Here is a 15,245-nt window from a genome sequence, read left to right as displayed (position 1 = left end):
GCATCTTGGTGTTTTCTTCCACTTTTGTACACTATGGTAATGTCATACTCTTGAAGATGTAGTGCCCACCTGGCGAGTCGTCCTGTTGGATCCTGAAGATCTGTCAACCAACAAAGTGAATGATGGTCTGTAACAACTGTGAATGGCATTCTATAGAGGTACTGTTGAAATATGCACATGGCCCAGATCACAGCAAGACGTTGTCTTTCTGTAGTTAAGTAGTTTCTCTCGGCTTTTGTAGGTGTCCTAGAAGCATAGGCTATAACCTTCTCTTTTCCATCTGAAATCTGCACCACAACAGCACTGATCCCATACCCACTGGCATCTGTGTGTAGTTCTGTAGGTGCTCTCTCATCATACAGACCAAGTACAGGGTCAGTCGTCGGAGATTTTCGTGGCACATCGAAAGAATCTAGTTGAGCAGCACCCCAGATAAATTTATCATTGGCTTTTAACAACTCTTGGCTTTGATACAAAAGTCTTTGATGAAATGATGGTAATAAGAACACAATCCTAGGAAGCTTCTCGCACCTCTAATACTTTTAGGAATAGGAAATTCCGTTATAGCTCTCACCTTTCCTGGGTCTGGCCACACACCTTTGTTTGACACAAGGTTCCCAAGTATTTTGATTTATTTTGCCCCAAAGAGACACTTTCTTGAATTAAGTTTCAGTTCGGCTTGTTGGAGACACTTAAGAACAGCCCTCAGTCTTTTTATGTGTTCATGAAATGTCTCTGAAAATGCTATAATGTCATCTAAATAACAAAGACACATCATCCACTTTAGGTGCCTTAGAAGATTATCCATCTTTCGTTCAAAAGTTGCTGATGCATTACACAAACCAAACAGCATTACCTTAAACTCATACAGGCCCTCAGGGGTGATGAATCCAGTTTTCTCATGATCAGCTGCATCTACTTTGATTTGCCAGTATCTCGAGTACGTGTCCATGTTTGAGAAAAACTTAGCCCCCTTCAGAGACTCTAGTGTATCCTCAATTCGTGGAAGAGGGTAAATGTCCTTTTTAGTTATCTTTTTAAGCTTCCTGTAATCAACACAAAAGTACCAACGGCCATCCTTTCTCCTGACGAGAACCACTGGTAATGACCAAGGGCTCTGCGAAGGCTGAATGATGTCATTCTTCATCATTTTCGCTACCACGTCGCAAATTATTTGACATTCCGTTGGTGACACATGGTATGCTCTCTGGCTTATTGGTTGATGGTCTCCAGTGCTAAATCAGTGCTTCACTGTTGATTTGACCAATTTCCTCTTCACCTGTGGATTGAAGCATTGAGAGAACTCTTGAAGAATGGCAAGTAGCTTCTTCTGTTGTTCCTTAGTGAGATCTGGTGATAGTCGAGCTCGAAGATCTTGTCTCGTAGTGGTAGTGCTAATTACACCCACAGACTCAGCATGGGAGGTTTCTATGATGCTCAGCTGTTCTGCAATTAACAGCTCAGCATTTGCTATGCACATGCATCTTGGAAGGATCTGCGGTTCTCGGTGACAGTTAACTATCCATAATTCACCAAATCCATTCTTAAACGAGACGACAGAGGCTGGGATGACCAAGTTGTTCTTCAGTGGTATGTTTCTCTTACATTGCACTACAAAATCCATGGGTTGATGCATGGCATGACACATGACAGCTACCTTTTGAGTGCTGACTGTGGGAATGATCACTTCATCCAGCACACACAGTCTCCACACGTGTGGGTGCGCGTCTTCCTGTCCACAGTATCTCGTCTCATCTAGCATAATCTTCGAGTGACCACAATCTATAATTGCTTGAGAAACTTTCAAAAAGTCCCATCCGAGAATGACGTAATGACTACACTCTTGTAAGACCATGAATACTAAGGGCTGTGTATGACCACTTAGACCCACATGAATGACATCTTCCTGTAGGTTTTACATATTTCCCATTAGCCTCCTTCAGCAGAGATGTTATGTTGAAAAGAATACGGTTTTCTGCCACTGGTGATGGTACTTCCCCGAAATGACTGAATGTGATGCTCCAGAGTCCACAAGAACTTGGGCTGGTCAGCCATCCATGAGGATATCAACATAGTTTCCTATCATGTTTGTGTTGATCAACAGCAGAGGATTTTTCTCTTCGGTGGCCTCACTTCCCAGGAAGGTCACACCCTTTAGTTTTCCAGGTTGTGGCAGCTAGATGATAGGCTGGAGCTTCTAAACGGTGGTGGAGACCTTGATCGGTGTGTTGGGGAGCGTCCTGTCCAGTGGCTAGCTTGCGGTGATGGAGACCTACGTCATCCTGCACCCACATCTTCTTGTTCATCTTCGTCATCCTGGAGTTGACGTCAGCTGTCTTCTGGTGTGGGCATCATCAAATACGCACTGCCTTTCTCGACAATAGTGCACCACATGTCCCGGTCGTCTGCAGTGGAAACACACTGGTTGGTTATCCTGGGTCCTCCAGATATCAGTCTTCCTTGGTGCCCAAACAGGTTCCTCATGTGGAATTGTAGGAAGGTAACTTTGCCTGGGTCTCGACTTTTTTAATGTCTTAAAGGGAAATGAGGGACGAGAGATTGTGTTCAATGTCTGTTCCACTTCCTCCCTTATGACCTCTTTAAGCATCTCGGTTTTCTGCTCACCGTGCAATCCAAGTGCCTTCTGAAGTTCCTCTCTTGCTATCTCACAAAGAACACTTGTGAAATCAATTTCTTCCTCCATCACAGACACCAATATGACGTTTGGAAACCATTTAAACTTCTCGCATGTAATTCTTTTTTGATGCATTGTCTCGATATACTGGCACCATTTTTTGAAGTCGTCTGCTGTCAAAACCCCCTTCAGGAGTAGGGCTTGGTACATGTCCTCAACAACACCCGTCATGAGATGTGCAACCTTATCTTCCTTCTTCATTCGAGGATCTACTATTTTACACAGCTTCAAGACGTCTTGAATGTAGGATGTTGTCGTTTCTCGTGGACGCTGTGCCCTGCACTTTAATTTATCTTCAGCCTTGCACTTCTGTCATTGTGTGTCCTCAAAATACTTGCGCAGTTCCACCTGGACTACTTGTGAACTTCTCCTCGATGTTCTCATATCATCACTTGGCAGTGCCCTCCAAGTAGAAAAATACATTAGCCAAACACACGGTGTCATCCCATTTGTTAAATTTGGCTATACACTCATATACCTTCAGCCACTTATTTGGGTCTTGGCCATAATCACCAGAGAACCCGAAAGGATGTCTCATGTGATGGCACACAGTTGCTGTCATCGTGACGTCCTCTTCTTCTTCTGTCTCTGATAGATTGCGATCTGTTGAATCTGGTTCGAACTCGGGTTTCTCGCCACATAAACAGCGACTCTGTTGTGGCCTGGTGGGGGCCACTGTGTCGTCGATAATGCACGGTATCGCAAGTTCCAATACCCAGCGTCTCCACCAGAATAATGTCATGTAGAGGAAGGTGTAAGTAGATGAATGATGAACATTAACTTCACTTAATGGAGGTTTATTCAGCACTTGCACATACAAGAGCACAGAGCGAACTGCTTCCCTCCAGAACACATATGGTATATATAAAGCTACAGAACATTCCAGTACAATTATGCTTGCCATTTGTGGATACTTCTAGAATGTACTCAAACCGAATATAGAAATTAAAATTTTTCGGTTCAGGTGAGTTTTGAACTCGCAACCCTCCATGCAACAATCTAGTATCATAACCACTACACTACGGGGACTGCACTACACTGCTTCTTCTGCGACATAATATTAAGTGTAAACTACACTCATTTGCTGTAAACAAATATTATTGCTGTGAGTCATTGAATAGTACACTTTTAAGTAAATTAGAATATTACAATGTAACAGGAAATGCTGCAAATTGGTTCCGACAGAAAACAAAGGGTGTCAATATGAAAGAGACATATATTAAGCTGTCGGGCATCATCTAGCTTGGGAAATTTTAATATATGGTGTTCCACAACACTTCACCTTAGGGCCCCAAACCTTTTCTTGAGTATATCAATGACCTTTCATCAGTAACAGTATCAGATTACAAATTTGTTTTGTTGGCAGGTGATACAAACATTGCAATACATAGTAAATAAAGTATAGCTCTAGAAAGGTCACCTAATAAATTTTCATGGACAGTAATAATGGTTTGTAGCCAATTCTCTGTCACTAAACCTTGAAAAAGTGTACTATATGCAGTTCAGAACTTGTAAAAACCTTTCTGCCAGCATATCCCTACAATATGATGACGAGCAGATGGAAGAAGTTGACACTGTTAAAATTCTTGGGATTACAGCTGGACAATAAATTTCACTGGGAGGAGAACTGCTGAAGTGCCTAAACAAATCTCTGTTTGCTATGTGAATGATGTTGTCAGACAAAGGTGGTATAAAAATAAAAAAGCTGGCATAGTATGCTTACTTTCATTCCATAATGTCATTCAGGATTATTTTCTGGGGTAACTCATCAAGCCAAGCTAAAATTTTTTTGAGGCCAAAAATGTTCAGTATGAATTATATGTGGTATGAACTCAAGAACACTCTGCAGATGGCTGTTAATGAACTGGGAATACTGTATACCACTTCCCAATAAATTTATTCCTTAATAAAATTTCTCATTAAAAATAAATCTTTTGTTTTGAACCAACAGCTCAGTTCATGAAATCAATACTAGAAATAAAAATAACTTGTACAAAGATCTGACATAACTTTCTTTGGTTCAGAAAGGTGTCCACTATTCAGCAATAAACATTTTCAGTAACATGCCAACAGCTGTAAAAAGTCTGACTAATAATAAAGTTCATTTTGAGAAGAGTCTAAAGGATTTATTGGTGGCCAACTCCTTCGACTCCATTGATGAATTTCTTAGCAGAACTGATTGATATGTCTATGTTATTAATAATACAAAATAATGTGAATATTGCGTACAATCTGACTTCTGGATCAGTTTTGTGCAATAATGTGAACATTGTAAATAAGTGCTGCAAAATGGTTTTTTTTTATTTTATTTCTTTTTTTATTGATGATATGTGGCTACAATAGCCTATGAATTATGATATGCACCGAAGTGTATTGAACATTTAATATTAAGTGACACTTTTTATATCCTATCAATTCCTCATCCACAAGGGAAATTTCATTTTGGAACGGTGGAAGGTACATTAGCATGTCTGTTCATATTTTGTAAACATTTATCGTGCATTCTTCTTTTCTGACATGTTCCACTGCCAGAGGATCTGCTAACTATGGATCAACTGCCAACTAAAAGTACACCTAATCTAATCTTATTTAATAAAAAGAATATTGTTAAAATGTGCTTGTCTCAGTGCCACTGAACTGAACCTCTAAATATGTTGTTGTTCTCATAAAAAATACACACACACATTTTGTCAGTGCTGCCAACTAACAAAACTTTTCAGGTTCCTCCTTTTAGGTATGTAAACAGGACTGCAACAGTAACTTCAGAGGTAAGAGTGAAGTTTTTTCAATATATTCCAGAATACTCTGCATGTCTGGTCAGCAATTCAACTTATGAAGGTAACTGTGTTGTAATTAACCTTCAGTGTCATTGATACGTTTTTAAAAAACATAAGGATGTCATATATATGTACCTTGAAATGATTTCTGCTGTTGTAGGTTGAAAAAGATGAACAATGGCGCCGGGCAATGGAGTATGTTAGCATGGTCTCGGAACTGAATTATATGTCCCAAATTGTAGTTATGCTGTATGAAGATCCAACTAAAGACCCATCTTCAGAAGAAAGGTAATACTGCTCTCTCTCTCTCTCTCTCTCTCTCTCTCTCTCTCTCTCTCTCTCTCATGTTAGCTTGTCCTTAAATTTAATTTGGTTCCTCTTGAACAGTGTGCAACTAACAACTGCTTCAGTCTCAGTGTTGCTTATTTGTTTTACTTTGTTTATTCATAATATTTAAAGATTTAGTAGTTTGGATTCATGAGTTGGGTTTATAATGCAGATAAATAGCCATAAAGTTCCTTTTGACTCTGAATAATGTTTTTATTGTATGGAACATAGTCTTATTTTGGTGTTAGAGGTCTACACAGCAGTACATCTAGTAAGAAATGAGAAAATAGGAGTGCAAATTAACTGCTATGAACCACATAGTGAATGAATTATTGTAACCAAGACCCACAGTCAGAGATGCCGTAAGACCACAGCAATACAAATATACGGGGTGGTTTTGTGTTGATGTTACAAACTTTTGGGGATGATAGAGAAGGGTAACTGTGTCAATTTGAGGTAAGGGACACTTGTCCAGAAACGACAGAGTCAAAAATTGTTCTTATACCTCTGACAGTGGAATACTTGTACAAGTACTATTCTTGTTAAGATTGTAAGGTAGACAATTTCCATAGATGATAGTATAGACCAAAACAAGGAATAAATGTCTAGTAAACATAAGCTGTAAAATGCATACCTTATGAGCTATGACCACTTGTTCATTGTCAGTACTGTGAAACACACATCTTCTACTGCAAGATCTTTGGTTTCCATATTTTTGGAGGAGGTAGTATGGACACAAACAAGGAAAAAAATGTTCAGTATATATGGACTCTAAAATGACTATCTTAAGAGCTTTAGTCATTTATTCAGTAGAAGAGGGGTTTCACAGTAACGAAGATGAACATGTGCTCACAGATCTTAAGGTATGCATATTAGAGCCCATATTTACTAGACATTTTTTTCTTGGTTTGGTCCATACTACCACCTCTGAAAGTTGCCTGTCCTGCAATCTTAGCCATAACAGTACCGGTACAGGAATTTCAGTGTCGATGGTATCAGAATGATTTTGGCTTATAACTCAGTTGTTTCTAGACCAGGTTCCCTTACCTCAAATTGATGCATTTACTCTTTGCCATTATCCCTGATAATTTTTAACATCGTAACAGAAAACTGTTCTAAAAGACATTATTGAATGGAAATGTGCAAAATTTGTCAGGAGGTTGATTCATTTGTTTCCAAGAGCCCAATTATATCAAGAACAAAAGTAATTCAACTTAATTGTTTGAGAGTGGCAGTAACATGCATCTTCTAATTGAAGTTCTCATCAAAATGTGCACAGAACAGTGCTGAACAGATGGCATTATCTTATAGGGTTCATGTTGTGTGTAACAAAAGCAAAATATACATAAATAAAAGAGCACAATTACAATTCAGTCTGATTCTTGAACTTTTGCTCTTCCTGCAATATAATGATACCTGTTGGTACTATCACCACAACAGGTCTTTCTGCTGTAAGTTATTCTTGCGATAACAGGTGCAGTCAGTTCATGTAATTTGTTTCATTTTATATTTAATCCCGGATTAATTTTCTTTCTCATTTTGTGTGTCTATCACCATCATATCCTAAAGCTGATTAAAAGCTGGCAACATTTTCTCCTGGTATTCTAATATGTGAATGCCATATGAATTTCTCATTTGCAGCCTATTTGGCAAACCATTAGTTCCTTATAACCAAATGAAGTAATGACTTGGATTCAGCATCAAGTAATGATTTTTGAAGCACAAGTTTTTGCCTTTCACCTGCACCGCTTCCTCCATGCACATCATATACATTCACCGATAGGGTGCACAGTCAATAGGGAATACTGTCAACCACAGAATGTATTGCTTCCACCTCGTACTGGCAGACATGAGAAATGCTTCTGCCGGCAAGCACAAAAACAAGACATGCCACAGACAGTCAAGAACTAGCAGCTAGACAGTTCAATTCAGACTGCGCACCGCTCAGTATGGTACTGTGAAGACTTATCTTCTGACTTAGCAGACACTATTTATGGAGAACTTGGAGCAACGCAGAGTGTCTTCAACGTTACGTTCAATGATACTTACAATATCTTAGATTGCCAAGGGACAGCAAAGTTGTTTGGATATCATTTTATCTGGTTTAGGTCGTCTGGTGCCATACATCAAATTTAAGTACCGTTTTGTAATATACACTTAATAAATGTTGTTTGTTATTTCTTAGTCTGTTACCATATTTCTGTTTTAGTGCATCCTGTGAAACAGTGTTAATTAGCAATTGTGTAATGGCTAAATTATGAACTACGGCAGTTTTCTGCTACTGTGGAGGGTTGGGTTGAATCAGTAGCAGCATTCAGTTACTGCGTTTACAACTTTTTGGTGCTGATGAAAATTTTTGCCAGTCAACATTTTGGCGATGTGGAAAACTTTAAAGATTATTGACAACTTTTCACCAATACTCAATGTTTGGTGACAAGACAAAAAACTGGAAATTAGTGATCAGTGGAAACCCACAGCATTCTTGTCACCATTTGGTGATTCTTTAGTTTGATATTTGTGGCATCACTGTGTATTTCTACACTATGATTCTTCCTTTCCAGGAAGATTTTAGTGAATTTTGCAAACTGTCCTCAGCATATTTTTCAGACATGGCCAAACTAGTGTTTGTCCTACAACCAGACCTAAATGTACTGCTACAACTCTCAGCAACTCAGGAGCTCTTGACAACATTCTTGACCTGACTTAAAGGACACAAGTATGACAACCAAATTCAACCACCACGCTTTCTGACATTCAATCGCAATGTGGAGTCTTGGAACAGCTTATCCAGTGACTAGAGCAACACTGTGCTACACGTCAGATATCTGATGATGAGGATTGGCATATGCAGGCCCCACTGTATTTCAGTCTCTTCAGAAATTGTCACATACTTGTGAACCAGTGACTACCTCTCTTACTTTGACATTTAAGACCTGCTTGTGAAATATTTTGACTTACAAGTTCATGTTGCCAGACACAAATTTTTTTCAATGTTTCAAGAAGTCAAATCAAAGATATGTAGAGTGGATTACTCAATTACAGAAACTGATGCAGGAATGTAAATTTCATTGTAAAAATGAACAGAGTAAGGAATCTTACGATGACTCACTAATTATCATGCCCTCTCCTGGCAATAAATTAAAGGGTGACCTGTTTATTCTAACAAATTTGTCTCTGCAATGCTTCTTGCCTTTGATTTGGACACATGAACAGTTGCATGTATCTGCAGAAGCAATACATTGTAAAGATGCTGATGAATTCATTACATGTAAACAGCCAGCCACTGCCAAGCAATCATTGGGACCAGACCTGGAAATAACAAGGCATGCACATTCCTCAATTGACACAGTGAGAAAACAAGTTTTGAAATACAAAATTGCAGTCTTGTTCACACTGTGGCGTAAACCACAAAAGGAACAATTTTTTTCTATTGTAATGGATGTTGTAATTGTTGTAAAAAGACCACATTTAGGGCTGAGGTATGCAAAATGAAGCACAACTGACAAAAACAGGAGACACTTAAGCATACCGCATTGGTTAATAGCAAAAACTTAATTATTTTTCATAAACGAACATGTCCAAATCCAAAAACTTTCAAATATGAAACATCATGTGAATGCTGTCTTTAAAGCCAATAAGAAGTCACTATTTAACTCTTAGATTATCAAAGTGTCACTGAGTTTTCAAATTGACACAGGGTTTTCAATTTCACTTCTTAATCTGCAGGCATACTGAAGGTTAGGAATGCCATAGCTAATAGACTTTAAAAAATTGATATTCACTTATGTATAAATACTTTACAAAACAGGGTACAATCATTGGTGTAAATTCAAATAAACTAATGAAAGGATTGGATCTTATGACTGCTTTGGGGTTTGCCATTAACAAGGAAATGAACAAAATTCAAGCTGAATTCTGAATGGAAAGTAAAATCAGTTGTTGCAAAAATATGACAACTTTTTTTTCCAAAGCAACAAGTAGTATCAAGTGTTACAGGGCACACATTACACTGAAGCTGAATGCAGTACTGAAATCTTGCAAAGCACACAACATTCCTTTTGCATTAAAAGATAAAGTAAAGCAGGAACTCAACCCTCTTGAACAGAATTAGGTTATCAAAGCTATAACCAATAGCCAAAGGGTAACTCCAATTCTAGTTGTACAAAAACTGATTGGCTGACTTCATATCTGCAGATATTTAAAATTGATGGTTAATTGTCAGCCTATTATTGATTCACATCCTATTCCCAAGCCAACATTGGCTGGTACTGTGTACTTTGCCAAACTGGATCTTACAGAAGCATATTTGCAAATCTCCACTCAGACACACAGAGATTTATGGTAGTAAATACTCTGTTCATTCTCTACCATTACAGACAGCTAACCTTCAGAATAGCCAGCCCACCGAGTTTGTTCCAGCAGTATTTAGAACAATTAATTCAGAAGCTGTGAGTATTGTGAACTATCTTGAGGACATTATTGTCCGAGGTACAACTCAACAGGAACTCTTGCAGAAATTGGAATCTGTTTTCAAAATTCTACAAGCTGAAAATTTGAAATGTAATCAAGATAAGTGCATCTTCTTTGAAAGTGAAGTGAAGTACTGTCTCTACTTTGCATCAAGCTGACATTGTAACTCACTGATGCCATTAAAATCCCTCTGTCTCCCAAGGACGTCAAGCAGTTACATTCCATATTAGGGCAAATATATTAATTTGAGAATTTTCTCTCTCATATAGCTTCTATCAGTGCACAAGTGCACAGATTTTTATGTAAAGATAGCAAACAGAAATGGAATAGTGTATGCCTATGTGTATTTAACAAATTGAAGCAATGTTTTCTTTACGCCAAATGCCTTACACCATATGACCTGAGCAAAGTACTCACAATTGCCACGGATACTTGAGACTATGGCATAGGTGACATTCTTTTGCATCAACATTGTGGTTTTCAATGACCAGTTGTGTTTGCTTCAAATAATCTCTCAGAGGTGCAAAGAAGTTACAGTCGGATTGAGATGGCTGCTCTTGCAATTATAATTGCAATCAAGAAGTTTCATGATTAAATTTATGGATGTAAATTTATGCTCTTCAGAGGCACAAATATTTAGCAGCCACATTTGGTCTGAGCAATGCTGTTCATACATGGACAGCTCAATGTTTGCAGTTCATGGCACTTCTTGTGCGGAATTATGACTTTGAAATTATATTAAAGTCCACAGCACTACAAGCAAAAGCAAATTTGCTTTATTTTCTGCCAATAGGACAAAACAAAAAGTTTGACTCATCAGCTGATGTATGCTTTCCAGTAGATGTCAGTAGGCAGGACACTGGGAAATTTCCCAATAAACTCCAATATAATTGCCAAGTTTGTCCACAAGGATCCTGTTTTGTCTAAGATCAACAGTATATTCAGAGTGTCCTAATGATAAGAAATTACTTAATCAGCTGAATATTAAAGTGTTAATGGAACATGAGATGTCATTTTGATACATTCAGAATCAGGTAAGACACGCATAATTATTCCTGCAGTGCTTAGATCTAAGGTACTACAGATACTACATAAATGCCATTGGTAAAAAGTTTGATTCAAACACATCGCCAGAGAGCAGTGCTGCTGGAAAAAGTATTGACAAAGACACTGAAATTATGTTGACCAAATGCCACATCTGTCAGAAATATGTCAGTTCTGCCTCAACATTATTTCCATGTCCACAGGCATCAGAACCCCAGTCATGAGTGCATATTGATTTTGCTGGACCATTTCTCATCAGTGATTTCTCCAAAGTTACATTTGTGATACAAATGTCATAGATATCTTCAGCTAAGACTATTCAGGCTTTATCAAAGATCCTCTGTATTGATGGACTGCCAAAATCTATCATCATTGGCACACAATTTTCTTCCTAGGAATTTAAACTATTTCATGAAACCAACACTTCAGGATTGCACTGTTTCATTCTGAGGCTGATGGACTCGCTGAAAGATTTGTAGAAACTTTCAAAATCATAAATGACAAAGCTGGTTCAACAGTACAACAAATGCAATGCTTTATCAGTCTTCCTCTCTCAGTACAGAGCCACTCCACATGGTGCACAATCCCTGGCAGAGAAACTCCATGGAACAAAACACTGTCAATTTATAACCACCTGTGAATTCACATGCTGAGCCTCAACAATAGTCAAGAGAAAATTTTGTAAAACTGAATGATCTGGTACCCATTTCAGTGTACAGGCATGAGAAAATGACATGGGCACCAGCCATAATCATGGAGTGGCTTGGCAATGCTATGTTCAAGATTAAATGTCTACATGGAATTGCAACATGCGATAAAAATCATATTGAGGTGTACCACATGCATGCGTATACAGCCAGAACTCGTAGACAGTTTTCTTTTACAGAATCAGAAAACCCATATGGTACTGTGCCATGCTGCGTTAGAGTGTCATCGATGTACACATCACCATGCTACTGTTTTCAATAGCATTATTAACATAGAAACAAAGAGTGGCACTGGAGTGAGTGTTGCAAAGAATAAAATGAAAGGCATTGCCAATACCTCTATCACTGATGGTCCTTGTGTATTTTTAGGCTGTAATTTTAGTGTCAGTATTTTTAGTAATGATACTTTGTCATGGTAATGGTTGTCTTAATATTGCTTTGTAAGACAGCTTATTGTACAAGTGAGGTAGCTAATAAAGATCCTGGCAGTTTCAGTTTAATCTTTATCTTAAGCTTCTACAGTAAGAATTTCCTTTTTGATGTCATTTTCTACTTCAGTAACTTTCAGTCCTACTTTATCCAATCTGGATTCTGTTGTTGCAGTTACACTTCCCTCTACACTTCCCACTCTTTTATCCAGTTTTTTTACCTGTTTATGGAATGGCAGCTACTAGGTTATGTAACTCCTCTTTGACTTTCTCAGTTTTATTAGAAAGTTCAGTTTTTGTCATCAAAATTCATTGGTCTACCTCCTTAAAGTCTTTGTTTCTTTCTAAAATTGTGTTATCTAACATCTTAATGTTTTTGTTTCATTTAGAACTTTTTTTTTCTATGCTCAGAAGTCTATCATCTTATTTGCAAAGTTCTTTGGAAACTCTGAAATCATGTTAATCTGTTTACACATTTGCACTAATACATTTTGTAAACTTAATTCCACATTGCTTTCACTTTGATCTACACCTGCTTACACTAAAACTGATGCATTGAGTGCTATTGTTTCTGTAGTTCCTTGATGTGGTTCTACCACATACCCCTCATCCAATTCCCTTTTAATGCCTTCTAATGACATTGGTAGGTAAACCACATCCAAAGATTTGGCTGCCACTATCTGTAAAAATTAAAATATAGACATATACAGTCATGGACACTGTTCCCTACTTTCACAAAGCACAGCACTGAAATATGGCAAAATATTAGAAGTGTACTTTAATTGTCTCTTTTAAAAGAGATATCCATATTTCAGGCTTCACTTTTAATCTTTTTAAAGCTGCCATTTCAGCTAGCTGTCCATGTTGGTGCTGTTAATAACCCTCATTGCTCTTGATGACAAAATTTAAAAAAAAGGTCTCTTCTGCAACAGGCAATGGAATTTATTAATGTCTACACATTAAAATAATGGTTACAGCATCAGTTAAACCATCATTCAGCTTTCTTGTCTGGAACCCGCAAGTGCACTCACAGGTCATGGAATTTGTATTACATTCTACATTGGTGCAAGGTTAGCTAATTGGATAAAAGTGAAATATTTGTACATGTTTTTCATTGTGTTGGTCTCCCCCAAGTTGAAAATGCATTGTGTGTTCTCCAGGTCATATAAGGTTTCGCATAGTGTATATTAAGTATCTTCTGCTGCCTCTCAAGTAGAAACACTGGCTGTGAAGTTTGTCATAGTATCTGTAGGTATTCACTGGTAGACTAAACTCTACCCAGTGTAACACATTCCACAGTCTTCAACAATGTTGCACAGCAGTTGCAAATACGGAGCAATTATAAATATGTCCTTTCATTAAGACACTCACATTACAAGTCACTTTTGCCTCAGGAATATCTAATACTTCCAGTATCACTATATCTGCTATAACATGATCTCCTTAGACAGATGTTTATCAGAAAACAGTATTAGTGTTAAAATACATCAAATGTTAACAATTCTTTTGGATAAAATAAATTTTGTTCTAGTGCAATTATACATATTTAGTTTGGGTCATTAATAGTTAGGTACTTTGGCTAGAAACTACTTCTGACACTTGCTCTACAGAGCATATTACAAAATTAGTTTTCTTAAAAATGTGACTTTTTGAGCGCTGCCCAGTTAATTTAATGACATAAGAATGTAAGTAGAATTTTGGTGTTAGAGGCCATACAAAACAGTTGTGTTTTGAAGTTGTAAATTATGACACAAATTAAATATTACTTATTTCAGTAAATTCTCAATCTAACAAGTTTGACAAAATGTGGGAGGTCTTTTGGAGTCTCTGTCACCTATGATTTCCATTGATATGTCTGCCTCCATATTTGAGTGATTCATGTGGCTGAATGCCATGTGAAGAGAACTGGGTTTGATTCCTGGCCAGGTCAGAGAGTTTCGCCACTTGGGGGCTGGGTGTTGTGTTTTCCTCATCACCATATCATCATCATCAACACGCAAGTACTTTGGCTAGAAACTACTTCTGACACTTGCTCTACAGAGCATATTACAAAATTAGTTTTCTTAAAAATGTGACTTTTTGAGCGCTGCCCAGTTAATTTAATGACATAAGAATGTAAGTAGAATTTTGGTGTTAGAGGCCATACAAAACAGTTGTGTTTTGAAGTTGTAAATTATGACACAAATTAAATATTACTTATTTCAGTAAATTCTCAATCTAACAAGTTTGACAAAATGTGGGAGGTCTTTTGGAGTCTCTGTCACCTATGATTTCCATTGATATGTCTGCCTCCATATTTGAGTGATTCATGTGGCTGAATGCCATGTGAAGAGAACTGGGTTTGATTCCTGGCCAGGTCAGAGAGTTTCGCCACTTGGGGGCTGGGTGTTGTGTTTTCCTCATCACCATATCATCATCATCAACACGCAAGTCACCCAAGTGGCTTCAAATAAAAAAGACTTGCAGCAGGTGGCCGAACTCCCCAAAAAGGGACTCCCAGCCAAAATATTCCTTATGCACATTTCATTTTTTGTAATGAGGTACAAACTCATGATAAGGTAAATACCTTTTGCAATAAAATGTAGCTATCCATGTGTTTCATGAATATTAGTGTTACTTATATTTTCTGGGAAATTTGAGGACTATTTGAGTATCCCAGGTGCAAATATGGTTTTGTGACCAAAAAACAAACATTGAGTTAGAGCTGCCCTTGTGTACAAGTTATCACTATCTATCTAATGCTTTATCAATCAGGCCACAGAAATAGCTCTAAGACTTTTAAAATGAGGTGAGAAAA

At 37.7% G+C, this 15,245-nt stretch overlaps 1 protein-coding gene across 5 annotated transcripts in view; it reads left to right on the top strand.

Moving 5' to 3' along the window:
* Positions 1-15,245, top strand: part of LOC124722134 (inositol hexakisphosphate and diphosphoinositol-pentakisphosphate kinase) — a 577,166-nt gene that overhangs the window by 399,630 nt on the left and 162,291 nt on the right. For all 5 annotated transcript variants that reach the window (XM_047247339.1, XM_047247338.1, XM_047247341.1 and 2 more), the window contains exon 19: positions 5,633-5,760. In XM_047247339.1, coding sequence (XP_047103295.1) covers positions 5,633-5,760 — 128 coding nt within the window. The remainder of the gene's footprint in view (positions 1-5,632; positions 5,761-15,245) is intronic.

Source organism: Schistocerca piceifrons, chromosome X, assembly GCF_021461385.2.
Source record: "Schistocerca piceifrons isolate TAMUIC-IGC-003096 chromosome X, iqSchPice1.1, whole genome shotgun sequence".
Classification (NCBI taxonomy): Eukaryota; Metazoa; Arthropoda; class Insecta; order Orthoptera; family Acrididae; genus Schistocerca; species Schistocerca piceifrons.
Note: the sequence above shows the minus strand (reverse complement) of the source record. Positions and strands in the feature narration are given on the sequence as shown.